Source organism: Hyaena hyaena, unplaced genomic scaffold (genome assembly GCF_003009895.1).
Source record: "Hyaena hyaena isolate Hyena2069 unplaced genomic scaffold, ASM300989v1 scaffold_325, whole genome shotgun sequence".
Classification (NCBI taxonomy): Eukaryota; Metazoa; Chordata; class Mammalia; order Carnivora; family Hyaenidae; genus Hyaena; species Hyaena hyaena.
In genome coordinates, this window is record NW_024080957.1 from 810,457 (window position 1) to 837,780 (window position 27,324).

The 27,324-nt window shown below is 39.8% G+C and overlaps 1 protein-coding gene across 1 annotated transcript in view; it reads left to right on the forward strand.

Moving 5' to 3' along the window:
- The window catches only part of HECW2 (HECT, C2 and WW domain containing E3 ubiquitin protein ligase 2), a 232,044-nt gene that overhangs the window by 86,147 nt on the left and 118,573 nt on the right, over positions 1 to 27,324 (forward strand). Inside the window, exons 3-9 of the mRNA XM_039248971.1 lie at positions 819 to 913; positions 6,128 to 6,203; positions 10,679 to 10,848; positions 13,664 to 13,806; positions 18,447 to 18,547; positions 18,980 to 20,341; positions 21,356 to 21,451. Of these exons, the coding sequence (XP_039104902.1) occupies positions 819 to 913; positions 6,128 to 6,203; positions 10,679 to 10,848; positions 13,664 to 13,806; positions 18,447 to 18,547; positions 18,980 to 20,341; positions 21,356 to 21,451 (2,043 nt within the window). The remainder of the gene's footprint in view (positions 1 to 818; positions 914 to 6,127; positions 6,204 to 10,678; positions 10,849 to 13,663; positions 13,807 to 18,446; positions 18,548 to 18,979; positions 20,342 to 21,355; positions 21,452 to 27,324) is intronic.

A 27,324-nucleotide genomic window follows, 5' to 3' on the forward strand; every position in this document is an offset into this window, starting at 1 on the left:
TACTTTCCAAAATCAATCATTGACATTTGTATCGCTTTTTATCAAGCTCAAATTTTGACACACACACACACACACACACACACACACACACACCTGTGGGGAGAGAGGTATATAGATCTCCACATATCTCTCTCTATCCATCTATCTATCCATATCTATATATTTATATATCTATATACCAGTGGCTCCTAAATTTGATCCCTATCTAGTGACTGCGTTGAAGCTACCTGAAAAATTAAAATACAGATTCCCTATCACTACAGAATTGATACAGTATTCTTTTTGACTCTGTTAGACTACTTTTTTGCTATTTCCATTGACAATGCAGTCTATTTTGTAGAGGTTAGGAGTGAGGGCTTTGGAGTCACACAGACTGGGTTTGAGTTCTGACCTGTTTTCCTGATTGTTTGACCTTCTGCAAACCTAGGCACTTCTTCTGTAATGTGGGGATGGGAATATCTGCCTCCCAAGGTTGAAGTGGGGATCAAATAACAACATGAGGAGAGACCAAGCATGGTGTCTGGTGCGCTGTGGAGAGCCTCAATATATGGTGGCTATTCTTATACCTACACTGTCCATATTCTGGTGGGTTGTTTTATGCATTATTTTTCTCATATATTAATAGAAAATTTCAAAGAATTACGTAAAGTCAAACAGGAATTGGTATAATTTATTTCTTTAATTGGAAAAGAAAGGATTGCTTATTCAAAGAGTCTGGAGTAGGATCTTCTGAGAGGGGGTGTGGCAGATTTCTTCAGCTGATTCCTAAATGACTGGTTTCAGTGTTGAAATTACTGTTTTTCTTAATCAATTTGCAGCAGAGATAAAAATCTGTTTTAAATACTACCACGGCATTAGCGGAGCCCTGCGAGCCACGACCCCCTGCATCACCGTGAAGAACCCTGCTGTGATGGTGAGTGCCCCTCATTGCTGCCTTCCTCATGGGGTCCCCGGGCCTCCTCGGCTTCTGTTTTTGCCAGTGCAGCTCTGGCAGGGTCATAGGGGAATGAAGGGAAAGGAGACACATAGCAGTGTGGGCACTGTTGTAGGAGGGAAATGACTTACAGGCTGGCTTACGTGGATCCGTAATACAAATCCGTGGAAAAATATGATTTGATTTATAACAATTCTGCCAATGGTCAACTCTTCGGAGAACCCATTTGTGAAGCAAATTAGTGAGCACGCCATCAAATTTAGCCTTAAATTCAGTCTGGGTGACTGGTTGGGAGGAAATAGTGGCATTGCATCTTACCTGAGTTTAATTTACATGAGCTCAGTGAGTAAGAGGGAAAAATAGCAATTTAAATCCTGTGTAATTCTACCCACAGTCAGCTTAACAAGCTTTCACCCCAAAGAGTGTGAGATCGGGATCACGAATGTGCTGTTCCTTCAGGAGGTCTGAGCACCAGATCCCTAGATGCTGAGTTGGGCTCTAGGGCTTAAATATACCATGCATTTTTAGTATAACATGGGCACTCAATGGAAGTCAACCTCTTGACCCTGCCCTCAAGTGAAGAAAGAGATTATGTAATTTAGTTTGGAAGGAAACTTGTTGTGTTGGATTTTTGAAGGTAGGTATACCTATACATTTTCAACATGGTATTTTGAAGGTTTATTTTTCACAGTTTTGTGGTTTTTCACTTCATTGACTAACTTTAGAATCTAACAGCTTTGTAGTATGTACTTATTGTAGATGAGTGGTTGGGTTCAGGTGGTTTGGGAAGATTCTTAGAGTCTAAGATATTAAAGCACTGCAGGTTTAATAAGCCATTAATAAAAATCAGATCATGAAAGCAAAGAAGAAGAATATTGGCTCCCACAATATAGAACCTTTATCACAGTGTGTGTGTGTGTGTGTGTGTGTGTGTGTGTGTACGTACACACATGTGTGTTGTGTATGTGTGCATTTATAGATGCATGCATTTTTGGAAATGGGCAAGTGGTCCAGACCCAACAACAGTATATCATGAAGTCTTTCCTTTTCATTTATTCATTCAAACAGATATTCAGTGGGTACCTGCTAAGTACCAGATGTTGCACCCATCATCAGGGATGACATGATAACTAAAAACCCAGTCCTTGTTCTCACTGGTCTGGTGGGGACAGGAGACATCAATTATGTTTATTTCAGTGATAATTACTGCGGGAGGGGGAGTAAAATGGGGCTATGAGGGCACATACTAGAAAAATTTATCCTGATCAAGCAGGTCTTGGAAGGCTTCCCTGAAGAAGATGTATTTGCAGGACAGTCTGAAGGATGAGTATGAGTTACTTAGGTGAAGGGGAGGGGCGGGAGGAGGAGCATTTCAGATAGTGGGAATAGTATTTGCAAAATCTTCAGTATCCTAATATCTACTCTCATTTGAATTATGTTTGAGCTCCCATGTGGTAAACATAATTTAGAATTAAAAGAATAATCCACGTTTATTATACCAGACTTTGAAGGTCACCAGGAGAATAACAGTCATTGATTATGAAATCTACCCTGTCACATACTAAGCTCTGGAATATGCTTCAATTAATATTCTAAAAAGAAAAATTACAAAACTGGGAAAGTGAGGTTGTTAATAATAAAACCTTTGAAAAAGTAACTGTGTGTGAAATTAGCCAATAACTTCCAAGCATGATTTTCTAGATTTAGATTTTCTTGGACTTGAGCAACTTAAGTGATCAGATATCACTGAAGGTAACAAGGCTTTACACCGTGGTGAACACCGATCTCATTCCATTGATTTTGCATTGAGATTACTCTGTCAAAGCCTGTGGGTAGTTTGGAGATAATTAATTTTCTTCAGACAGGTTTTAGAGAGCCATAAAAACTTCAGAGATACAGCCCTGGCAATCAGAATAGAATATTTTTGTTCAAAGGGTGACTAATGGAATTGGTGGTCAATAGATTTCTGTCCCAGCTAAGACAATTGGATATATGTCCAAAATTGGAAGTCTAGGGGATACCTCATGGTGGGCATAAGTGCTTTGTTTCTACCACAGCATTATGGTCACTTGGTTATATGACATGTGTCTAGTTATTGTGACTGATTGACAACGTTGATATTTTAGTTTGATTATTCCGTGACCATACATAAAGAACAGTCCTGGAAGAAGTATCTGAGCACCTCTGTAAGGAAGGAAATGAGCTGCCATCCTAACTGTATAGTCTCCTTTCTCATAGATCTTTTTGCAATGAATCAAGGATTTTAAAAAGTTGCGTTTTTTTCTGTCATTTGTACTTTGACGTCATTGTCATTCATCAGAGTACCCAGTGATATGTGTCTTCGGCACTTGGAACAGGAAATCCTTTAGCTTAGGGGACAAATAAAGACTAGCATCACTCACTACCATGTATTGTTTCAATACTTGGTTTCAGTGTCCCTTCTGGGTTTTCCTGGAATGAATCTATGGTGTGAGTTTATTTTGAAACCTCTCTCTAAACATTGAGTGCAGATGTGCTTCTTATCACCAATGTTCTTATGTCTAGTGATAATGTTTGGTCTTTCCTGACTTTATTGTCATGAATGATAAAATTGAATTCATGGAGTATTACTTCAGAGGAGCATTTGCTGCGGTTGTAAAGGATGCTATCTGTGAATTCTGTGAGAATTGTTTCACATTAGCATTTGCCAGACAGTGGTTCACATTTTTAAAATGAGAATTTGAAGGCGTTTTCTTGTATTTCTATAATATCTTGTAACATCTTCAACAGGTTTAAATGAAGACAGACCATGAATCTTTTTCATCTCCTTTAACTCTCTTAGCATCGTTGTGGCTTAGTAGGAAGAGACAACATGTTTTTGGAAGGAACACGTCTTATTGGGTGAAGTGGTCCATTTGATGGGAAGCTATGGTTTATCAGGCTGTACCCAGGACTTGGAGGGCAGGTTGCTGAGAGTCTGTCTCATAGCAGTCTGTACTACCTCACGCTGAACATCACTTTCTGGCTCAGGGGGATGTGTGGTGGAAGCAGGAAGAGACAGAGGTAGCCATCAGTTAACTGGCCAGTTTGCTGCTATGTCTGTTCCAATTAAGCTGGGGGATGATGAGTCAGAGGGGAACAACACAGTATGATAAACTGTACATACTTGTTGAGAGCCATTCCAGACTTATCAAGAAGTTGGTTTTATGGATGAAATAAAATAAAGTTACCTGGATAATACCATAGTATACTGCAGATGACATTTGAAAACATCAGGTGCAAAATAGTTTTGGATTAAGGTACAGGAAGTAGAGAGGTACCTGGGAAGCTCAGTCGGTTAAGCTTCTGACTCTTGATATCAGCTCAGGTCATGATTTTATGGGTTCATGGGATTGAACCCCACGTTGGACTCTGTACTGACAGTGTATGACCTGCTTGGGACTCTCTCTGTCTCCCTCTCTCTCTGTCCCTCCTCTACTCATGTGTGCATACTCTCTCACTCAAAATAAATAAACATTTTTAAAAAAGGAGAAGGAAACAGAAATGTATATTTCAAAATTTGAATGGAATTTATTTTTAAATTGTTCAACTTTGCTTGGATTAGTAGAGTTTTGTCTCTTAACAGTATACGAGTTTTAAAGAATTGAAGTATACTTAACATACAGTGTTCTATTAGTTTAGTGATTCAACAATTCAATACATTACTCAGTGCTCATCACAGTAAGTGTCTTTAATCCCCATCACCTATTTCACCCATCTCCCTATCCACCTCCCTCTGGTAACCATCAGTTTGTTCTCTGTATTTAAGAGTCTGGGTTTTTTTGTCTTTTTTGTTGTTGTTTGTTCATATGTTTTGTTTCTTAAATTCCACATGTGAGTGAAATCATGCTGTATCTGTCTTTCTCTGACCGATTTATTTCCCTTAGCATTATACTCTCTAGCTCCATCCATGTTGTTGCAGATGGCACTCTTTCATTGTTCTTATGGCTGAGTCATGTTCCATTGTGTATATATGCCACATCTTCTTTATCCATTCATCAATCAGTGGACACCTGGGCTGCTTCCATATTTTGGCTATTGTAAAAATATGAAAATGTTGCAGTAAAAATTTGTAAAAATTTGGCTAGTGTTGTAGTAAACATAGGGGTACATATACCTTTTTGAATCAGGGTTTTCATCTTCCATGGGCAAATATCCCATCATAGAATTACTGGCTCATATAGTAATTCTCTTTCTAATTTTTTGAGTCACTCACATACTGTTTTCCAGGTGGCTCCACCAGTTAGCATTTGGTGGTATATGATATTTTAAAAAGTGAAGGAGTGCTGCAAAGATTAGATGGAAGGGTTTAATCTATAGTTTAGAATTGAAATGTGGTCTCTATTTCCCAATTATTCAAAATTTATCCTGCCTTCAGTTCGGTCTCTTACAGTATTGTGGGCTTCTTTGTTAGAGAACTAGGAAACCTTTGTTTTTCTAGTGTACCATAAGTTGAGCACTAATTGTGTATAAATTGGGAGAAAGGCTAAATTTGCCATACTTGGTGGTCCATAAATGACTGGTTTCAAGTGAGATATAGTTTACCTGGAAGCCTTTAGGAAAACTTTAACATTACAATAATCAGTACAGCAGCACTGCAGACTCTTATAACTGCTAATTCTAGTAGCTGTGTCACGTACACACAGCACAGTAGAATAGGAGTCTACAAGGGCAGAGGGCATCCACATGGTCACTCAGAAATATTTGGCAGGAGAGGGTAATTCTACATAGATGTGGATGAGCTTGATATCAATCACCTGCTTAGTCGATTCTGTTTTCCTAATAAATCTAAAGGAATTTGGTGTTTAGTTTTTAATTCAAAGAAATATTTTAATACAGAAATAGTAATGTTAGTACATTTACTATATATCAGCTATATTCTTATCAAAGAAATAAAAGGACATAAAGTAGGTTGATTCCTATCCCAGGTAATTTAGAAGTTCGTATTGGTTTCATGTGAGGTAATGATTAAATTTAGGTGTGACTCTTTCTCTCATCTCTGAAAATATGCATTTTTTTGTCGGGATTCCAAGATTTATAGCATATGAAAAACATATACTACAATGCATGTTTGATACAAAGAATCATGACATTTGTAAATATATGTGGTTCCCTAAGAAAGTTGGGTACCATCATACTCCTGTGAAACTTCAAAAATGTGCTTTTCCTCTGCAGATGGGGGCAGAAGGCATGGAAGGAGGTGCTTCTGGAAGTCAGCATTCTCGGAAACTCGTTAGCTTTACTTTGTCTGGTAAGGATGTCTTTAAATGTGATGTCCAGTTTGAAAGTGTATAATTTCAAAGGCATGAATAGTCACTTCTGTCTACAGATTCTCATATATGATATGTGAACTAGTTCTTTATTTTTTCGGTAATACTTCTGGAAATTCAAATATATTTCTTACCATGAAAAAATTAGATAACTAATATAAGCTCAGAAACTATTTCTTCCCCCAAGTTTTCTAGTGATAAAATGACTATAACTATATATAGGTACTTTAAAAAAAACAACAATACTTTAACATATGCTAACCCTACTGGAGAACTTTGATTATTGAAAACCATGTGTGCTTAGGAGCACCTGGCTGGCTCAGTCGGTTAAGCGTCTGACTTCAGCTCAGGTCATGATCTCACAGCTGGTGAGTTCCAGCCCTGCATCGGGCTCTGTGCTGACAGCTCAGAGCCTGGAGCCTGCTTCAGATTCTGTGTCTCCCTTTGTGTCTGCTCCGCCCCCCCCCACTCATGCTCTGTCTCTCTGTCCTTCAAAAATAAATAAAAATATTAAAAATTAAAAAAAAAAAAACAAAGGAAAACCTTGTGTGCTTAGCTCATCTAGAGAAAGGAAAATATTGGAGACTAGGAAAAATAAGCCAAGGGATACTCCTATTTCTGTGGAGAAATTCACGTAAAAGTTGGAAAACTGATACGACAACTATTTTGTTCTTTTCTGGTTAGTGAAATATTCTGATTGCTTGTATGTTTATGAAAATGCACTGCTTTTCAGATTGTGAGTTAGAACTCATCTGTGTTTTGTAAGTTTAATTTAGTTGAATCCAGCAGTTTAAAAAAAAGAATAGGGGGAAAAATTCAGTTTTTCACCAATGGGAAATATTTTTACAGAGAACATCAGTTTATGCAAACTGAAAAGTTTCACACACAAAATATACACACCTATGTAAGTGTATACTGGGCTTCAGAATAAAATATATTTCATATGTAGATCACAGTCAAAAAAGTTTGAAAGCTACTGATTTAAAAAATTAATTGGCAGTTATAAAGTCAGGAAGACACTAAGGAAATCAGGCTTTGAAATGAACTTTTAAAACAGACAACTGTGCTATGACACATATAAAATGCAGTCTGACAGATGTCTGTCACAATAAGATGTTTTGTTTTCATTTTCCCATTGGTGCAGTGCTTCTAAATCTTAAATTAGATTCACTTTTCTTGGCTGCAGAAAGTGTTGTGGATGAAAATTGACATTCTAAAGAGTGGGAGAAAACTGATTTTAAGAACAGATATTTCCATGATGTGTAATTACCACATATGATGAAAGTGTGTACATTAGTTCATTGCTGGCCCACGGCCTTCCGGAGTACCATTTTTGTTCTAGCATGTTCCTACTCCCCTATATGAGGTTACTTACTATGAAAGCCATTTTTTGGTTTGGTTCTCTGGCAAATCTCAGAAGTTGTAAACTGGCGGCTTGTGGTTCAATTTTGGCCGATAAGTATGTTTTGTTTGGAACCCTCAGGTTTTAAAACACATCTAGGTTTTTAGAAGGGCATTTTGAAGAACCACTGCCAGTGGTACCACTCCCTTACCCTCAGTGTCTATGCATCTCCTGAAAACATTTATTTGGCTGTGCTGTAGACCTTCACAGTCCTGAGGGGTTACAGGTAGAGAAATCCTTCATTTATAGGTAGGGAACAGTTAGCCAACCTCCGTGGCTCAGAAAATTTAGTTTGATTATAACGTGGTCTTCTTAGTTTAGACACATTGCTTAAGCTTCTAAATGATCAATATCATTCCAAATACAACACATACATACTGATTTTGACTCCAGAGGGGATGTTAATTAACTCACCATAGAAGAATGACCATCTAGAACTTGAAAACCCCTGGACATTTTCCTAAAAAGTAGGAAATAGCTTTGGGGCATCACCAGATGCTTTTCTTTAAATATAATTTCTTCCAATATCCCACCTCAATACACAGGGTGGCTGGCTACTTTATATCTGTTTTACTTACTGATATATTGTCAGATATTTGCGGGTCATGTACAGAAGTGGCTAAAAATTAAAAAAGATGAAAGGTAATTCTGAAAATTAATTAATCCAGTTGTACCATGTTGACAGTGAATGGTGGTGTTTAGCCAAGAGCGTTTAAGCATCGTAGAATGGTCGCCTGCAAACGTTCTCTTCTTGAGAATCTGTTGTAAGTAGGGACACAAATTAGTGAATTCTACAACTAAACAAAAACTGTGTTTTTACGAAAAAAATTTTTAATGTTTATTTATTTTTAGGAGAGAGACAGAGACAGAGGCGCAAGCAGGGGGGCAGGGCAGAGAGAGAGGGAGACACTGAATCAGAAACAGACTCCAGGTTCTGAGCTGTCGGCACAGAGCCCAACATGGAGCTCAAACTCTTGATCTGTTGAGATTATGACCTGAGCCAAAGTCAGATGCTTCCCCAACTGAGCCACCCAGGTGTCCCTAAAACTGTATTTTGATTACTATCTTAATCCTCTTCTCCAAATAAGACTTTAAACTAGAATATTTAACATGTCATACTTTTGTGACTTTGAGCTCTTTTTTGATCTATTAGGTGATGTGGACATTTATGAGCAGTAAAAATATAAAAAACAAAATGGAGATGCCAGAGCAGAAATGAGATGGATAAGGGAACAGAATAAACAGACTCCAAATAATTGGTAGATTCTTCTATTTATTAACAAAGATTTATTTGTGTAGCATTCCTTGTGGAAAAATTTGATATGAGGGTTATTTAATAGTGACATGTTTCATCACAGTGGCTTAATCTTCTGATGGAATGCTTTTTGTTCAAAGGAATGCTTTGCATGAATAATTTAGCTCTGTCAGGCTTTGTGGCAGCCATTTCTGTCCATGTTACTCCTCATTTACTGCAAAGAAATCTCTTCTTTAGAAGTAGATCTAGTATCTAAAGAATATCATTCTTCTGCCTTTGAGTCTGAGGTGAGCATAATCAAGAAAGATAAGAAAAGAAGTATGCAAATTGTGTTTTTCTCTCAAAGCTATTTTATGCTGAATAAAGCCAAGTGAAAACATGTAGCATTATTAAATTGATAGTAAGATGCAGGTGCTGTATTAAGAATGACTCCATAACTTATGAAGTGCCAGGAGTGGGGACTGTAAGGCTAATGAAATGGCAGTGGCTTCTCTGAAGTGCCTGTCTGGTTCCTTGTTCATCTTTCTCTTCTCCAAATGGTTTTCAGATCAAAGATCTTACTGTATTTCATGAAGTGTCCTTAGCATTAAGGGCCTCTCGGTTGAATTTTTCAGTCTTGGCTGACAGATGAAACTGCATCCTCTGCTGTCAGTTAGCTGTTATTAGACAGCACTCTGGCCCACAAGTCCTTGATGGCCATGGGTGAGCCTCCTCCAGGAAGCAACCCCTGGAGAATGTGGTTCTAAGGGCAACCCCACGCCAATTCTGTCCCTCTAAGAAAGACTTTATGTCTCAAGAATGGGCTTGAGTAGGATGACTCAGGGGACCTGCCATGATTTACGGTCATCATACCGAGTCTGTCATCCAGCTGATCTGGGCAATCTAAAGGTCTTTGGAGGTTCAGAGGCATCTGCATAATTTCTGTCTGGACCAGTGGTCAGGACCTCCTTAGACTGATCATAATTGCAGCAAGTTACTTAGAAATAGTCCATTATTCCAGAAGCTTTCAAGATCCCTTAGCTCTCAGACCAATCTTATTCAAACTGATATTCTCAGAAAGGTGTTGAGGACCCAGCAGAGCTGGGTTTATTACTTGACATGTGTGTATCCCTTACCCTCACTCCTTTGAAAAGTGTCAGTCTCTTCACTTACCAGATTTTAGCCAGAAATTGAGCAGCTGTGAAGTAACAACTGGTGAGTCTAAGATGTTCTGGGACAGCCATCAAATATTTAAGTTAATAACCATCAAATTATTTAATACAGCAGGTAGCATTCAAATTTTAGAAATATTTCTTGTTTCCTTTTCCCCATAATATTCATTACATTTGTGGAATATATAACATTTTAAATGTGGTACAACTGAATATGTGCTCTGAAGTTTCACCCCCAATTAAACATAGGTCCATAATTTCATATATGTATGTAGAAGCCTTAATTTTTCTCTCGTGAAAGAACATATTAGCATTCCTTTTTTTTTTAAATAAACTGTTTCCTAAGAATGTCTCTCAAGATACTGTGTGAAATGCTGGTTGCCAAACCATATAGCAAAATGGTGGTGAAGTTGCACGTTAGAATCAAAGTGGTTCCCAGGAAAAGTCAGTTTAGGTTTATAAGGTGATGGTAAATGTTGGCTTCATTTTTTCAACCTGTCAAGAGACACACACCCCCTCTGCTGGAATTATTCATAACTAACTTGTCCTTACTTATCTAAGCGATCATAGTGTGATTAACTGTTATTGTTTTACTATTGTTTACTCCCTCTCCCTTTCTCTCCCTCCCTCCCCTCTCTTTCTTTCAAGATCTTAGAGCAGTTGGGCTAAAGAAAGGGATGTTTTTCAATCCTGACCCTTATCTTAAGATGTCCATTCAGCCAGGGAAGAAGAGCAGTTTCCCCACCTGTGCCCACCATGGGCAGGAGAGAAGGTCTACTATCATCAGTAACACCACTAATCCAATTTGGCACCGAGAGGTAAGATGATCCTCAGGGGTCTTTTACTTGACAGGAGGTTGGCCAAGTTCATCTCTCTTATGTGTATCATTGAGCTCTTTATGAGCATGGGCAAGATGGCTAAGGTGTCTCAGGATTCTGTTAGGAAGAGTAGAGGAGGAGAATGAGACAGTCCCTTCTAGCCAGGGCCAGGTATAGGGCAAAGCAAGTGGGGTCCTCACCTGGGTGCATGACTGAAGGGAGCCAAAAGACTGAATAATCAAAATTAAGATTTTAGTGAAATATTTAAAAAAATGAAAATCCATGTAAAAAATTCATGGTGAACAAGGGTTAAAATTTTAAGTAAAGACAGGGTCAATAACATTGACTTGCAGAGATGTATTCGAGACTGAAGCAGAAGGAAAAGTCAGTAACACTGATCCTGTTTTTATTTAAAATTTTTATGTTTTTATACCTGAAAGTAAGAGAACACTATATGTTAACTAACTGGAATTAAAATAAAAACTTTATTTTATTTTATTTTTTTAAATTTATTTCTGAGAGAGAGAGAGGGAGATATAGAATCTGAAACAGCCTCCAGGCTCTGAGCTAGCTGTCAGCACAGAGCCTGATGTGGGGCTCGAACCCATGAACTGTAAGATCATGACCTGAGCCAAAGTTGGACGCTTAACCGACTGAGCTACCCAGGCGCCCCTTAAAATAAAAACTTTAAAAGCTGCCCCCCCCCAAATTTTTTATGTTTTGTTCGAGTATGTATTCAGTAAAGATTAGAGGAATTACCCTCCCTTTGGGCTTTGGCAAATTGTTTTTGGATTTCTAGATTTTGGTTAATTAAATAAGCCATTCAAGGAGTTGTCATCCCAAGGGAAGCCAGATTGTTGATGTGTTGTAGATAGGTACTTTGAAGTTTCTTACAGCCACATTATGATACCAGTCATCTTAGTGCACTGCATCAGTGAAATCAAACAGAGGGTTTTCACATAAGAACTAGGGAAAGTCAAGGAAGGAACAGAGATCTTGTTTCTCATCTAATGAGCAAAGCACGTACTCTCCTGCCATTTCTCAGAGATCTAAGACATGTTTCACCTACTAGTGTTAGAGTGTTTCTGGGTAAACCTTTATTGGAGTAGGAGTTATATAGTTCATCACACCTTTTCCTAAGTGTTTAATGACAACAATATGTTCTAACAATTTTGTAGAAATATGTCCCTGGAGAGGGAGATATTCCAGGGGATCTAAAACCGATGGGAAAAATGGTATTGCTCTTTGAGACTTGCCAGCACAGCAAGATGTTTCTCCAACGGTTATTTAAATGGATTAAACATTGCATGTATTCTTACACCTGGTTTTAAAAAACTGCTTATGATCTCCAAATGGTAAATAACTCTTAAAGGCACAACCACTTAATTTAACCTATTTAGAAGCCTAGAAGACATAGCATGTATCTCACTATGAGCTGGTAATGATACCAGCAATAACTTTTCTTTTCCTAACATTTTATATTTACAAAGTTCTTAAACATGTTATCAGTATATACATAATAAGGGGCATAAGGGATGAGATCATCATTCACCCATTTTGATGGTTACGAAACTGAAGCTTGAAGTGTTTTTGTAACTAGCTGTTCAGAGGCAGAAGTAGTGCTTAATCTTAGCTCTCTTATTCTAAGCAAGTGCTTTTTCCATGAAGCAAATTACTAGACAACATGGCCCTTTGGGGAACTTTAATTGTTATGCCTAAATGAACTTAGTAGTGTCAAGCTGGCTGGCACCATTCACACCACTGCGGCTGTGTGGATAATATCAGGAATGGAATAAAATGATTCTGGTTAGATTCCTGGCTTCATCACTTATCCTGAGATTCTCATCCTTAAGAAAAAAATTTTATCTGAGGTGCCTGGGTGGCTTCGTTGATTAAGCGTCCAACTCTTGATTTCAGCTCAGGTCATGATCTCACAGTTTGTGAGATCGAGGCCGACATAGATCCCTGCTTGGGATTCTCCCTCTCTCCCTCTGCCCCTTGCGTGCTTGCATGCTCTCTCGCTCTCTCAAAATAAATAAGTAAATAAACATTATAAAAACAAGAAAAAGAAAATGTTATCTTTCTAAAAATAACATGAAGGCAATATATGTGAAAGCTTTGTAAACGAATAAAGCACTTTATGTTTATTTAACATTCTTATTAATATTCAATCTGATTTTCTCCAATGACATTGCAAAGCAAAACAACAAAGCTTATGTTAGCTTCATATATGCATTTTTCTGTCCCAGAGGAAATGACCCTCTGGGCCTTTTAAGTTAAGTAATTTCCCTTTAGGCATTGTTTTATTTTATATTTGTCAAGAGAAACCACAGTATTCTGTAGATGTTTCTACTTTAGCCACTAAGTGAAAGGGTATTTTAACCAATGCTGTATAATTTCAAAATACCATGGTATTAAGAGTTAAAATTGCTGTTAATCAATGACAATGGTTAATATGAAACTATCTTATAACAGGATATTAAATTTCAAAGAATTGAAATCCAATAAATACAGTAAGTGCTAATACTGTGTTGTGCACAGTTTAATATTTGATAACATCTAAAACTGTTGAACCAGGAAGGTCTGAATGATTGAAGGGGATTCTTTGGTCATACAGGTCCTTAAGTGAGGCCTTGTAATCATTGTGAATGCTGATCATTCACTCAGAACGACAATGGCTGCAGATATTTCTAGCAATGTGGACTCTGGGTGTCGCTGGGATTTAAGAGATACCATTTTCTAAGTAATAATAAAATGGTATAATTTCATATTTGTCTTTCTTTTGAATCACCATGTTATCTGTTTTTGTTTTCAGAAATATTCCTTTTTTGCACTTCTTACCGATGTCTTAGAAATTGAGATTAAAGACAAATTTGCCAAGAGCCGTCCCATCATCAAGCGTTTTCTGGGGAAACTAACCATTCCAGTCCAGAGGTTGCTGGAGCGGCAAGCCATTGGGTAATCTGCCCCCTCTTGGAGGGATCTTGTCGCGATTAGTTTGTGTAGAAGCAACTGAAATGAAACTTTGTAGTCCTAGGACTTTCTATAGTGATAAGAAGTGGGAAGATAATTCTTTTAAAAATATAAGTGTTCATATACTCATTAAACTGTGTGGGACAGACGGCACTTTTTTTTCATTATATACCTTTTTTTGGGTATCTGTCTTTACCAAGATGTGCTCACCATTAGCATGTCAGTGTCAAATGTCACAGTATTCAGTTGTTTTTGAGGATATTGAAATGTTGCAGTTAAAAGCCCTTCCCTAGAGTAGGAATCCAGTGTCCAGTTGACAGCTCCCTTTTCCTCATTAATCCCATCCAAACAACTCGTTATTCCTGAAAAACAGAAACCACCTTGTTGTAGGGCCATTTAAAACAAGGCCTTGACTCACAGGAGTTACTAGAGTAGAGCTCCTAGACCTACACATTCATTCAGGCCACTAAAGTTTACTCACTGAAAGAATTTTAAAATGTGCTTTGATGTCTGTTTTCTTTCTGTGAGCTTTGTGCAAACTGTGAATAAAGTAGTTAAGAAATCATAACATCCCTTGTCAGAAATGGTATGTGTATTTTTACATGGTAGCTTCCAGCAAACTCAGTAACACTGCTGCTCTGAGGTAGCACTGAGGGTACTTTTCTTGTATTGTTTTCATTGTAGGAGAACAGTATGAACATATGGCAATAGTAATAGTGGTGGTGGTGGTGGTGGTAGTGATAGTGGTGGTAGTAGTAGTAGTAGTAATGGTGGTATTGGTGATAGTGACAGTAGTAGTAGTAGTAATAGTGGTATTGGTAGTAGTGATAGCAGCAGTGGTAATAGAGGTGGTGATAATGGGGCATCTTGTTTTGAATCTTTTTCATTGTAAGAGAACAGGAACAAATGGCAGCAGTAGCAGCAGCAGCAGACTATAGTAGTAGCAGCAGAAGTCATACTGGTAGTAGCAGCAGTAGTAAAAAATAAAAGTAAACAACATAAAAAGATACTGAGAGCTTATTCTATGTCAGGGGTTAAGTACATTACTCTCATTAGCCCATGTAATCTTCTCAGCAGCTCCAGGAGGTAAATAATGTGATTATACCCATTTCAGAGTGAGGCATGTGAGGCTAGCAAGCAAGAGGTGGAGCTGGGATTTGAGTTCAGATCTGTCTGCTCTAGACTCCCGGCAGCACTTTAAGCATGGGCAGCAGTGTGATATTATTCCAGCTAACTAAGGAAGATTGATCATTTGTATTCACTTTCTAACAATGAACTCTTCTGTTTCGGCAAGTCATAATTTACTTGGGCATTAGTTTCCTCATCTGAAAAAATACGGTATTTAGATCAGCTGATCTCGAAGGCCCCTTCAAAATCTGAAACTAAGAGATTCTAATGGATTTGAATTCTCTGGCCATTAGAGATCATGAAGACCATCAGAGACCCGCATACATGAAGTATATATATTATACTGAAATCTTAGCAGCCTGGCTTATCTGATAAAAGCTAGGAAAGCACAATTATTGCTTCTGGTAGAGATAATATACTTAAGGAAGTTTTTAGAAAGTTATTTGTAGGATTTATAGAAAGTGAAAGATTTTAAAGAGTCAGAATTAACTATGGTAAATACAATATATCTATCATTTAATTTATATAATTATAATCATATAAATTAAATATCGCACTTGATAAAAGTATGAATTTATGTGCACCAGTAAAATGAACAAGGGAAAATAAAGCCTTTTCACTACACAAAACTGTTGTTGATTTGTTGGCTTTTCATTTAGTCTTTTAAACAACTGAACACTTAGAAAACTGCAAGTCATGTATTTATGTGCACTGGAGGAAGGTCCAGCATGAATTTGTAAAATATTAGAATTATGACATGTTTCTGGATAAGCATATTTAAAGCATTGCCTGAAAAAGATACTTGGGGATTTGCTTTATTAGATAAGAATGACACTACCTATTAGTATATCAGCTATTGACACCAAAATATGTATTCCTGATCTGATGATTGCCTTCCATCAAGTAATTGATTCATCTTGAAAAGTGCTGGGTTCTCATTACTTATATGTTTGGTAGATTGCAATCCTCTGAGGTAGCTGAGGTTTTACAGAATGTGGTTTTGTAGAAAGAGCTAGAATCCTTACTAAGTACCTATTTTGAGAGCATTCGTTTGAATGTGACATTTTACAGAGTGGCCTGCGTTTGTCCAAAATGCATATCACTTTCCTGTGCTTTGTCAGCCCCTCTGATTATGTTAGAAAGAGAATGCCTCAGGGGCGCGTGGGTGGCTTAGTCGGTTAAGCGTCCGACTTTCGCTTAGGTCATGATCTGGCGGTTCGTGGGTTCGAGCCCCGCGTCGGGCTCGGTGCTGACTGCCAGCTCAGAACCTGGAGCCTATTTCGGAGTCTGTGTCTCCCTCTCTCTCTTGACCCTCCCCTGCTCACGCTGTCTCTCTCTCTCTCCTAGAAATAAAAATATTAAAAAAAAAAATTAAAAAAAAGAAAGAGAATGTCTCAGGTACTGAAAGTACTTTGGCACTTATTCTTCATAATTATGTATCATAATAATATATAATCTATTTTTCACAATAGTATATCACAGGAAGAGGCAGGAGGAGTCAGGTAAAACTGGTTAAGAACAAGAAGGCAGGTGACTCCTCTGACAGGCACTAAGCAGAGGATGACACCCTTGACTCGGGATCTCCCAATAGGGAGGATTTCCTGTATTTATAGGTTGAATAGTTGAATTGAGTTATCTTGCCAGTCTGGTAAATAAACAGAACTAACACCTGTTAAAATTCTCCTTCCAAGTAAAGAGTCTCATTTGTTAATTAATATATTCAACAAATATGTGTGTATGCATATTTAGTGTCTTCTAAATGTGAAGCACTGTGTTTGGTATTGGGGATATGTCAGTGAGCGAAACAGATGGATGCAGTTTTTCTTACAATTCCTACCAAACATTTATTGCATCGCTAAATCCACCACTTTTATAAATCTTCCTCATCAACATCAATACCTTATTTTTACTTGCTGAGGAGGAGAAGAGGAGGGTCAAATTGTTTTTAACAAAGAAACGAAAATTTTATTTTGCCAGGACTTAATGTCCCAAGAGATGGGGGAGGAACCACAATGTTGAAGACAGATCCATGTAATTTGCTGCTAAATTCATGCGTTCATGAGCAAAGATCAAGCACCTCCCTATGTTAGGTGCTGTCTAAATACAGGGAAGGCAGTGGAAAGAGAAAGAAAAAGACACCCCTGCTATATGCAGATTACAATCATTATATGACATTATTTGAACACTCTAATGTAAAAGTAACGTAACTATGTCTAGTAGTGGCACGCATGATGCACTCAAAGTGGGAAACCATAGCGTCAATTGAGAAAAAAGAATATGACAGTGTTTCTAGTGAAGAAAAGGAAAAGAAAGGAGAAAAGGAAATAATATTACAGTTTTAAGAAATTCTTGTTTTGAAGTTAAAAGACTAAGAGCTGAGCTGGGATTTTATAGTAGCACATGCTCTTTTAAAGGATGACATCTATTTGGAATTGTTCCGAGAAGGTAGAGACGAACAAACAGAATAGTTACGTGCATTCCTAATAAATGGCAGACTAGAAGCTCTAAACTGTACCGTGGTGCAAGGTGTTAGGTAGCAGCATTGTTTTCCTTCTGAAGTTGCCAGTAGAGGGCAGTATGAGAGCACAGATGGTGTGATTGGGTATCCCTTTGATTATTTTCCCTAATTAAGAATAAAATCAGATTCAGAATGAAAGTTGCTTCCTACAAGGTAATGATGTAATTGCATTTGACTTTGATTAACTAAATGCAGAAGTACAAAAGATGGATACCTCCATCCTCAAGGAGGCTGATAGCTGGAGTGGGGGGCCAAGATGGGGCCCTGGTGTGCTCCCCTCCAGCACGCCTCTTAGTGGGGCAACAGGACACCAGCACAGCGCACATCTGGCTTCTCCACTGGCATCACTCACAGGGCATGCTGGGAATCAGTGATAGCCAGGCTCCCCCACTGTGAGGGCCAGCAGCCCCAGCCCCCTTGCTCTACAGGTGAGGAGAGGAAGTTCAGCGGCCCCTCCCCTCCCACAGCTGGAGCAGCTGTCAGGGGCGGCCACTTCTCACCCTGCTGACTCCTGACTTCAAGTACAGTAGCATAGTGCCCTGCGTGCCATTGTGTGATGGTCCTTCCCTGTTGTGTGCTCATAGGATCAGCTTCCGATTGTGCTCAGTGCTAAGGAACCAGGCCCTCTGTGCTTTTATACCTGAGTCAAAAAATACCAAAAGCTGAAGGCCTTTCACAGCTCCTTGATGACCTTCAAAATATGCTTTTCTTGGTCACTGTTAGCAGGGAAAGAGCAAATCAGTGCCATTTAAAAAATCATATGATACTGTATTGCATTTTCTGCTTACAAGATTTCTTTTCATCCTGGAGTTTATAACTATTTCTATGTGCCAATGAATCATATTACATTGGACTATCACATGCCTTTGAGACATTTATTTTCTTATGAGTCTGAAAGGTTTAAGAGAAATGTGTGACATTTGGGGGTGGCCTGCAGGAGGAGGTGAAGGCTGACACCAGTGTATTTCTCCTCTCGCAGGGATCAGATGCTCAGCTACAACCTTGGCCGAAGGCTCCCAGCTGACCACGTGAGTGGGTACCTCCAGTTTAAAGTGGAGGTTACGTCTTCTGTGCATGAAGGTGAGCTGTCTGGATAAGTACATTGCTGTAGCAAAAACTGGTTCAGTCTCACTCAGTTGTCAGTTTACATGTGAATAGAATTGAATTTGTGTCCTGTTTTGAAAATATGATAGCTTTTAAATGATTACCTGCTGAAGTTTTCCAAGCAGATATGAAAGCTTGTTTATCAAACAGTGTGTCTTAGGTTTATGCCTGCGTTTGGAAACCAGGCTATAGAGTTTCTAGTAATAGTGAACAAAAATACTTCCTATGTCAAAGTAACCAACAATATACTCATTTAGTAGTGAGTAGCTAATCTTAGCAAGCCAGTAATTATGTAAAGAGGCCTTAATGGGATGATTGAATTTGTTGAATTGATTGACGGCAAAGGAATAGGACATTAAAAGTTTGTTAATACCACTTTGTTTTCATAAATGCTGTTTTCTCCTTCAGATGCTTCTCCAGAAGCTGTTGGCACAATACTTGGAGTCAATACTGTGAATGGAGACCTAGGAAGCCCTTCTGATGAGGAGGACATGCCAGGGGGCCATCATGACAGCACACTTTGCTCTAATGGGCCAGTTTCTGAGGACAGTGCTGCTGATGGGACCCCCAAGCATTCTTTCAGGACTAGCTCTACTCTGGAAATAGACTCAGAGGAATTAACCTCTACTTCTTCAAGGACCTCACCTCCCCGAGGACGTCAGGATTCACTCAATGATTACTTAGATGCTATTGAACACAGCGGCCATTCCAGGCCAGGCACAACTACCTGCTCAGAGAGGTCCACGGGAGCCTCTCCAAAACTGAGGAGTAGTTTTCCCACCGACACGAGACTCAATGCAATGCTTCATATCGACTCAGATGAAGAAGACCATGAGTTCCAGCAAGACCTGGGATATCCATCTTCCCTGGAGGAGGAAGGAGGGCTAATCATGTTCAGCAGAGCGTCAAGATCTGATGACATGAGCCTGACCTCGCAGACCAAGCCAGAAGACAACCCAGTGGAGATTGAGGAAGCCTCCACAAATGAGGCCGCTTCCTTTGAGGATAAGCCAGAACATCTTCCAGAGCTTGCAGAGGGCTCCTTACCCTCAGGCCCAGTCCCAGATGAAACTGAAAATGGCCCAGAGTCTCAACCAAGTGCTGAGCAGGGCAGCACCGAATTGTGTGGCTCGCAAGAGGTGGATCAGCCCACTAGCGGGGCAGACACAGGGACTTCCGACACGTCGGGAGGAAGCCGCAGGGCCATCAGTGAGACTGAGTCCCTGGATCCGGGGTCTGAGCCTTCCCAGGTGTCCTCTGAAACAGAGCCCAGTGACCCTGCCAGGACAGAGAGCGTGAGCGAGGCCAGCACCAGGCCGGAGGGCGAGAGCGACCTGGAGGGCGCCGACAGCTCCTGCAATGAGAGCGTTACCACGCAGCTGTCCTCGGTGGACACGCGGTGCTCGTCCCTTGAGAGCGCTCGGTTTCCCGAAACCCCAGCCTTTTCTTCTCAGGAGGAGGAAGATGGAGCCTGTGCAGCAGAGCCCACCAGCGGTGGCCTCGCTCAAGGGTCACAGGATTCCATACGTACTCCCAGTTCTTTACCTGTGGTGCAGGCGCCCGGTGGAGAGGAGGAAGGGGCAGGGGCGGCCACAGCCGCCCCCCCTAACCAGGAGGAGGTCGGGGAGGTCTGGCAGCGGAGGGGGAGCTTGGAAGGAGCTGCTGCTGCTGCTGAGAGCCAGCCCCAAGAAGAAGGGGATGCCGGGGATGCCGGGGATGCCCACGGGGCTTGTGAAGGGGCCACTGCCCAGGAGGAGGGCGCCACCGGAGGTAGGATGGACACGACAGTACGGCTCTTGGCTCAGGCGTACTGCTTAAAGAGAGGTCTCGAGGTTTTGTCCCTCGATGTAAGTTATACTGCAGGTCACCTGTTCTCTGAATTCTTCGCCTTGGGGCTCAACAGTTAGCTTTTTTTTTTTTTTTAATGGATCTTCTCTTTTTTAAATAAGAGGCTTGTCATATAGCAGTCTTTAGATTTAAATCATGCATCTCCAGTGGGACCTGAGGTTGTAGATACAAAACCAAACAGGCTGGTAGCTTTAACATCCGTGTAATCTGCAGAGGTTTTCGGAAACATCTAAGTCAGTCTTCTTTCTATCAAACCTTCAAAACAGAACTTCGTATATATTTTGCATCAAATGTAGTAGTTTGACTTCTGTAGTACAAAGTTAATTAAGTTAGGTGATGCGTTCCCACTCTTGAAGAAAAAGGCTATCTTAGTATCTCAGGATGCAAATTCACACATAAAATTTGTATTATGTCTCAACGAACGTCGCTTGGTAGAATGTTTCCTTTGAACTGTTCTGTAATAGAGGCATCAGAAAGGCTGAGGATGATTTCATATGCCGAAATAGCTTAAACTCAGAAATAGGAATGATTTATTTATTCTGTATTTTTCTGCCAAAAGTATCCCCTTCTCCTCCTCCTCTTTTCCTTTTACTTATGTTTTTATTTCCTTCATTATCTGTGGCCATTATATGACCCTGAAGCATTAGTACATGACCAGGTCCAGCCAGAGTGGGGAAAGGTGGAGGAGGGGAGGGATGGGTGCAGAGGGACATTTCTCTAGAAGGCTCTCTTCTGACTAAGCATTCATCTCCTGTTCCCTTCTTTTGTTTCTGGGTCCTCATATGGAAAATGAGAGACACCAGAGAGAAAAGAGACTAGCTCCAGGATTTATGTTAGATGGGTTTTTTTGGTTTTATTTTATTTTATTTTTATAGGGACTGTTTTGATACTAAAGAGGAAAACAATACCCAAGTGCCTTTTTCTCTTTAATCCTAGGTTCTCAAGCCAATGGCCACCAGCCATTGAGATCACTGCCTTCAGTGCGCCAGGATGTTAGCCGGTACCAGAGGGTGGACGAGGCTCTCCCACCAAGTGAGCACCTGTGAACTAAGGGGTTCCCCTTGATCAGAGGGTGCAAAGATGATGGGTACATCCCTTCCATAGAACCTAAAAGATGGAAGCCCACTCCCTGAGAGGAAGGGACCTCGGGGCTGCCCCTTGACATAACAGATATAGCCTGGAAAGTGTTAAGCTGATGACTCATCTCTGGCAACATTCTGCCAAACGAGAGGGCAGCTGGTAGAAAAGTAAATACTGTAATGCCCATAAAGTATATATTGTAATTGGGGAAACAGATCCAGATATTTGGGACAATTGGGTTTATAGGAGAAAATTTTTTAAATTATGCTTGATGGCAGCATGAATTTTCTAGTAGAAAATTGGTACAGTCTCTTAGAAAAGCCTCACTCTATTTAATATACTTCCCTATCTTTACTTACAGCATTTTAAATCATTAAGTACAGGGTTCTGATTTTTTCCTTGGGGATATGCAGAGAAATATTAATATTTCAGGAATTGGTCTACCATTTATTTGGTGCCTGGCAATTATTGGGGATTTGAGATATATGTCATTTCTTTCAGTTTCACGCTACATGTAACACTTGAAGGAGGGGTGGTTGAGGTGGAGGGATTCTGGGAAACAGCTACACAACCTGTATCCAAAGGTTAGAGGGATACTCGTGGCCAGTCATGATCTGGACATAATTTAAACTCTGTTAAATGTCTGGGATCCCTTAAAGCAATATTGCTCTGTGAGAGCAAGCATTTTGATGAAGAGTAACAAAGCTCAGTAAATACTGCTTGTAGGAACACATTGGAATATAGATCTTTCTCCCTTATTGTTTTTCCTTCTTATTCACTCTCTCTACTCTCCCATCTTATATGTGACCATAGCAAGAAGCTGATGCTCTTGGCCTTCTGTATTTTAAAGGTGGGCGTGCGGGAATATGCATTTATAGGGCTAACATGCTGAGTGATTTGTTTTGAGGAGTGCTAACAAAATAGCTGAATGGTACTATGATAATAGGTCAAAATATTGGCTTGATCCTGTGGAAATTCTGTTGGGTACAGTTCCTCCCCTTGTTCATATATTTCAATAATTGAGGGTGGTTACTTATAGGAAATATGTATTTTAAGCAACTTTAAAAAATAGACCAAGGGATTAATTAACCATTGTATCATCTTAAGCAGATGGGAGAACAAAGAAATCCTTATTGTTTACCCTTGGAGAAAAGATTAGAGGCAGAAAAGAAAAGTATTCCTGAGAGATACTTAGATATAATAGGAAAAAAAAAATGAAATGGGAACATGAGGAAAGAATTCCAGAGTACTTTACTTATATGTGTATGTGGATTAATAGTAAGTCATTCGCATTTCAGAGGCATTACATCACATCAGGGTATGGATAAATGGCATCTTCCTGGCCACATCTAATTGCTCTGAATTTTGTTGAGCCATAATTTTGGTTTTCAGATTATATTTAATAAAGACAGGTACTTTCCTGCTGAAATTAGGACCACTATTTGTGATATTTCAGTGCATTTGTTTAAACACGGAAATTTGCATTACACAGAATATATTTTAGGATTAAAGAAAACAATTGAAGTTTATTTTAATAGGTTGTTATAGCCCATAGCAAAGAAGGAATTTAATAGTATATCTAATGTAATGAATGACTGATGAAAGAGGAGAAAAATTCCTAATCCTTCTTATGCAACTTGCAACTTGCAAAGATGGGGATTTATATTATAAGTTACAGATTATGGTCAGAGATGCCTGGTTACTGTTTCAGCTCTGTCCCCATGCTGTTTTGCCTTCTCCTCTTCCTGTGTCTGTCTCATCTTTTCAATAGCTTATTTAATCACAAGGCTGCCCTGCTAGTTGTCTATCCCGAGCCTAGTCAGTTCTCTGCCTTCCTTTCCTAACTGGGCGACTCGGCTACCACCTTTGGCCCTGGCTCTGACTTTGAGCTATGGCATTGCACATTCCATACTGTCTTGTGCCTTCTGCCTTCATGCAGCTCAGCTAAGGGCACCTGGTTGGAGTGTACAGATCAGTCCATCCTTCAAATGACCTGGCTGAGTTATTTTAAGGCTAAGATTTGTACTTAAAAAAATGTTTATTTATTTGAGAGAGAGAGAGAGAGAGGCAGAGAAAGAGAGAGAGAGAGAGTCTCAAGCAGGCTTTGCAATGTCAGCACAGAGCCCGACATGGGGCTTGGTCTCACAAACTCTGAGATCATGACCTGAGCTGAAATTAAGAGTCAGATGCTGAAATTAAGAGTCAGATGCTGAAATTAAGAGTCAGACTGAGCCACCCAGGCGCCCATAAGAATTGTACTTTTAACACTGTTAATTATAATACTTCAAACTTGCATGGTGCTTTACAGTTTACAGAGCACTTTTACATGGTTTTTAAAGTTTTTTTTTTTTTTTTTTTTTTGCTACATTTCTGTGGGGTAGGTCAAGTGGATCAATGGGTAGAAATGGGCTAAAGTGATTCTTTCATTTTATAGATGGAAAAACTGAAGCTCAGATACGTTAGGTAACTTGTTTAAGATTCCATACTAGTAAAAGTCGGGACAGAGTCTTAAACCTTCCTTCTCCTCTGTTTGGTATTCTGATCTAAGATTAGAAGGGAAGGGACTATTATGTGGGTTGATGAGTATAAATTCTAAAAGTTTACTTAGCAGCAAAGTCGTGGCTTATTAGGTGCAAGCAACATCTTAAATCAGAGGCTTTGGAGGTTTCATTGAAACTGTATTATATTGTAGTGTTTTGAGGCCAGACTTAGGAAGTCTCAAAAAGTGCTCAGCTTTCTTCTCCTCTTGCCTGGGTTGAGATGACACAGCCAGACTCTCCCCCAGGAGGCCTCTGAGATATAAGAAAAGTGGTTGCAGTGACTATATGAGCATATCCCACATAGGTTTGCTCTGTTAAGCATCTGGAAGAAGCACTTTTTCCTCCCTGTGTAGGTCACTATCCCCAGCCACGTAGGACAGGATACCTGAAACATTGTGTCTTGGACTTTGATGCTCCCCACTCCCATTCTTGATTTTGTTTTTTCTTTTCCTGATTATTATTGTTGTTATTTGAGCTTATTTTCACCTTAAAAATACTTATGTAATACGATATAGCGAGGAAACCACCCAGCAAACTTAAACTTCTCTCTGAAGATTTACAAACTCAGCTAAGGGGATTCAGTGGTGTTGCTTGCTGTCGCTAGTACAGCTGATCACAGGGTAGTCAACGCATCAGTGTTATAACTTAGTTATAACTTAGTCTCTGAACACCTATTTGAGCTCTTTTTATGGAAAGCAGTTCTCCTGGTTTGTTTGCTGCTTCTTCCAGTCTTATTCCTTTTATCTCAGGATCAGGGAACTGATCTTGGACGGACAAAGACTGCACAGCTCTAAGAGGTTTGACCAATTGTTTTCACAGCCTTGGCCTTCCTTTAGGCCACGGATACTGCGATCTGACCTTGGGGGCTGTGTAACTCTGACCCCTGGCTAAGAGATGGCCTACTGATCCCCAGAACATCATAAGAACGCCCTAGGTCTTAAGGGCAGCTTGGCAGTGTGGAGAGCTTTCCCTGGCACCGGCTTAGATTTGAATATGCACTGAGCACTTTAAGAATGTGCTTATCTTCTGAGGTGATTGATGGTGCCGGCAGCTGGAGGCGGTTCAGGGCTGAAGCCCACTAAAAAGTCATCAGCAAGACAAATCTTGGTCATTTTAGCATTAAGATAAACAGAAAGAAAAAAGAATGATCAGTTTAGCCCCTTCCGAAAAACTACTTTATTTCTCCTACTGGGTCCAATATAATTGTAACTTAATCCCTTGCTGTACTGGGGACAGTGAAGAACTACTAAGTTTTTTCTCCAAAAGGGTAGGAATAGAATTAGATTAAGATGAACAGTCTGGATTATCAGACTCTTGTAGGATCCCAGGATGATTGCCATGTTGTTAGGATTAGTGTAGTATTTAGGCGGTGGCTTCAAATGGGCAGGTCTAGAAAAACACAGGGAAATGTTTATCATTTTTTATGGTTGCCCACTTTCATTATTAAAGCATCCTTTGACATGAAGGTTTAAAAGAAAGCAGTAAATATGAAAGGTATAATTAATCTCACTTTCTACTATGTTCAAGGCTAGGAGCTCTTACTTTCTAGAGCTTAAAAGTTAGTTTTATGAGAGTAGAATTGATGCTTTTAATCTTAAAGCTACTTTCTTTAAAAATTGACTGTTAAGGCCCACCATATGCAACTGGGATTTAAAAAAAAAACTTTTTATTTAAATATCCTATACATACAGAAAAGAGCACATTCCACCTGCGGAATTCTCGCACCCTGAGAACACCTGTGCACTGATGCCACATCACCGGCACCCAGAAGTCTCTTGGTGCACACTTCTGATTACTGACCCCCACTCCTGAAGGGGAAGTGGACCTACCATGCTGATCCTCAAGTCATAGAGAAGTTAACTTGCGTTTGTACTTTGTACAAATGGTGTACCTCCTTGAGTGTTAAAATGAAGAAAAACTAATCTTTTAAGCACTGTTGTCCAGCATCTATTGCAAAGCTTAATTTTTTCCTCAGAAGTACCTTTAGTTCATTATAACCTCATTATTTCATCATTTGGTGAAGATATTGTGGTATCTTTCTTTGGTGAAGATACTATTGTTATAATTTCTTATAGTTGATTTATACACTAACTTTACAATGTTCAGGTTCTTTATCTTTTTTTCTTGTTCTTTAATGTTTATTTATTTATTTTGAGAGAGAGCACAAGCACGAATCAGGGAGGGGCAGAGAGAGGGAGAGAGAATCCCAAGCAGGCTCCATACTGTCAGTGCAGAGCTCAATGCTGGGTTTGAACCTGCAAAATGTGAGAACATGACCTGAGCCTAAATCAAGAGTCAGACGCTTAACTGGCTGAGCCCCTCAGGCTCTTCATCTTTCTAAACCCAGTTATTACTAATTCCGGCCCAACTCATGATTCTCTCACCCCTTTGGTTCATGTGGTTCACGAGTCCCCTGAAATGTCATTCTCTCTACCTCGTCATTGATCTTCTTCCCAATCTCAGTGCTCCCTGAGATGTGTTTGTTTCTTCACCTCATTGCCAGCTGGACAGTCCAATAGGGACCAAGGTCTAATGTGAAGGGACTGAGAAAGAAGTATTTTGAGATGAAAAGGGATCAAAGGAATGACCCCTGCTCCCTTCGCACATATGCTGATTATAAAAGCTGAAAATATGTAAGAACTTCCCTGCTCTGAATCAGAGAACTCTAGATGCTGGCGAGGATGTGGAGAAACGGGCACCCTCATACACTGTTGGTGGTAATGTAAACTGGTACAGCCCCTCTGGAAAACAGTGTGGAGGTTCCTCAGGAAACTAACAATAGAACTCCCCTATGACCCAGCAATAGCACTGCTAGGAATTTACCCAAGGGATACAGAAATGCTGAGGCATAGGAGCACATGTACCCCAATGTTCATAGCAGCACTCTCCACAATAGCTAAAACATGGAAAGAGCCTAAGTGTCCATCAACAGATGAATGGATCAAGAAGATGTGGTTTATCTATACCATGGAATACTACATGGCAATGAGAAACAATGAAATCTGGCCATGTGTAGCAACATGGATGGACCTTGAGGGTGTTATGCTGAGCGAAATAAGTCAGGCAGAGAAGGACAAATATCATATGTTTGCACGTATAGGAGGATTAGGAGGAACTTGACGGAGGAACAAGGGGGAGAAGAAGGGCGGAAATGGTGGGGGAAAGGGAGAGAGGCAAACCATGAGAGACTCTTGAATGCTGACAAAAACTGAGGACTGATGGATGTTGGGGGGAGGAGGGATGGGCATGGAGGAGGGCACTTGTGGGGATGAGCACTGAGTGTTA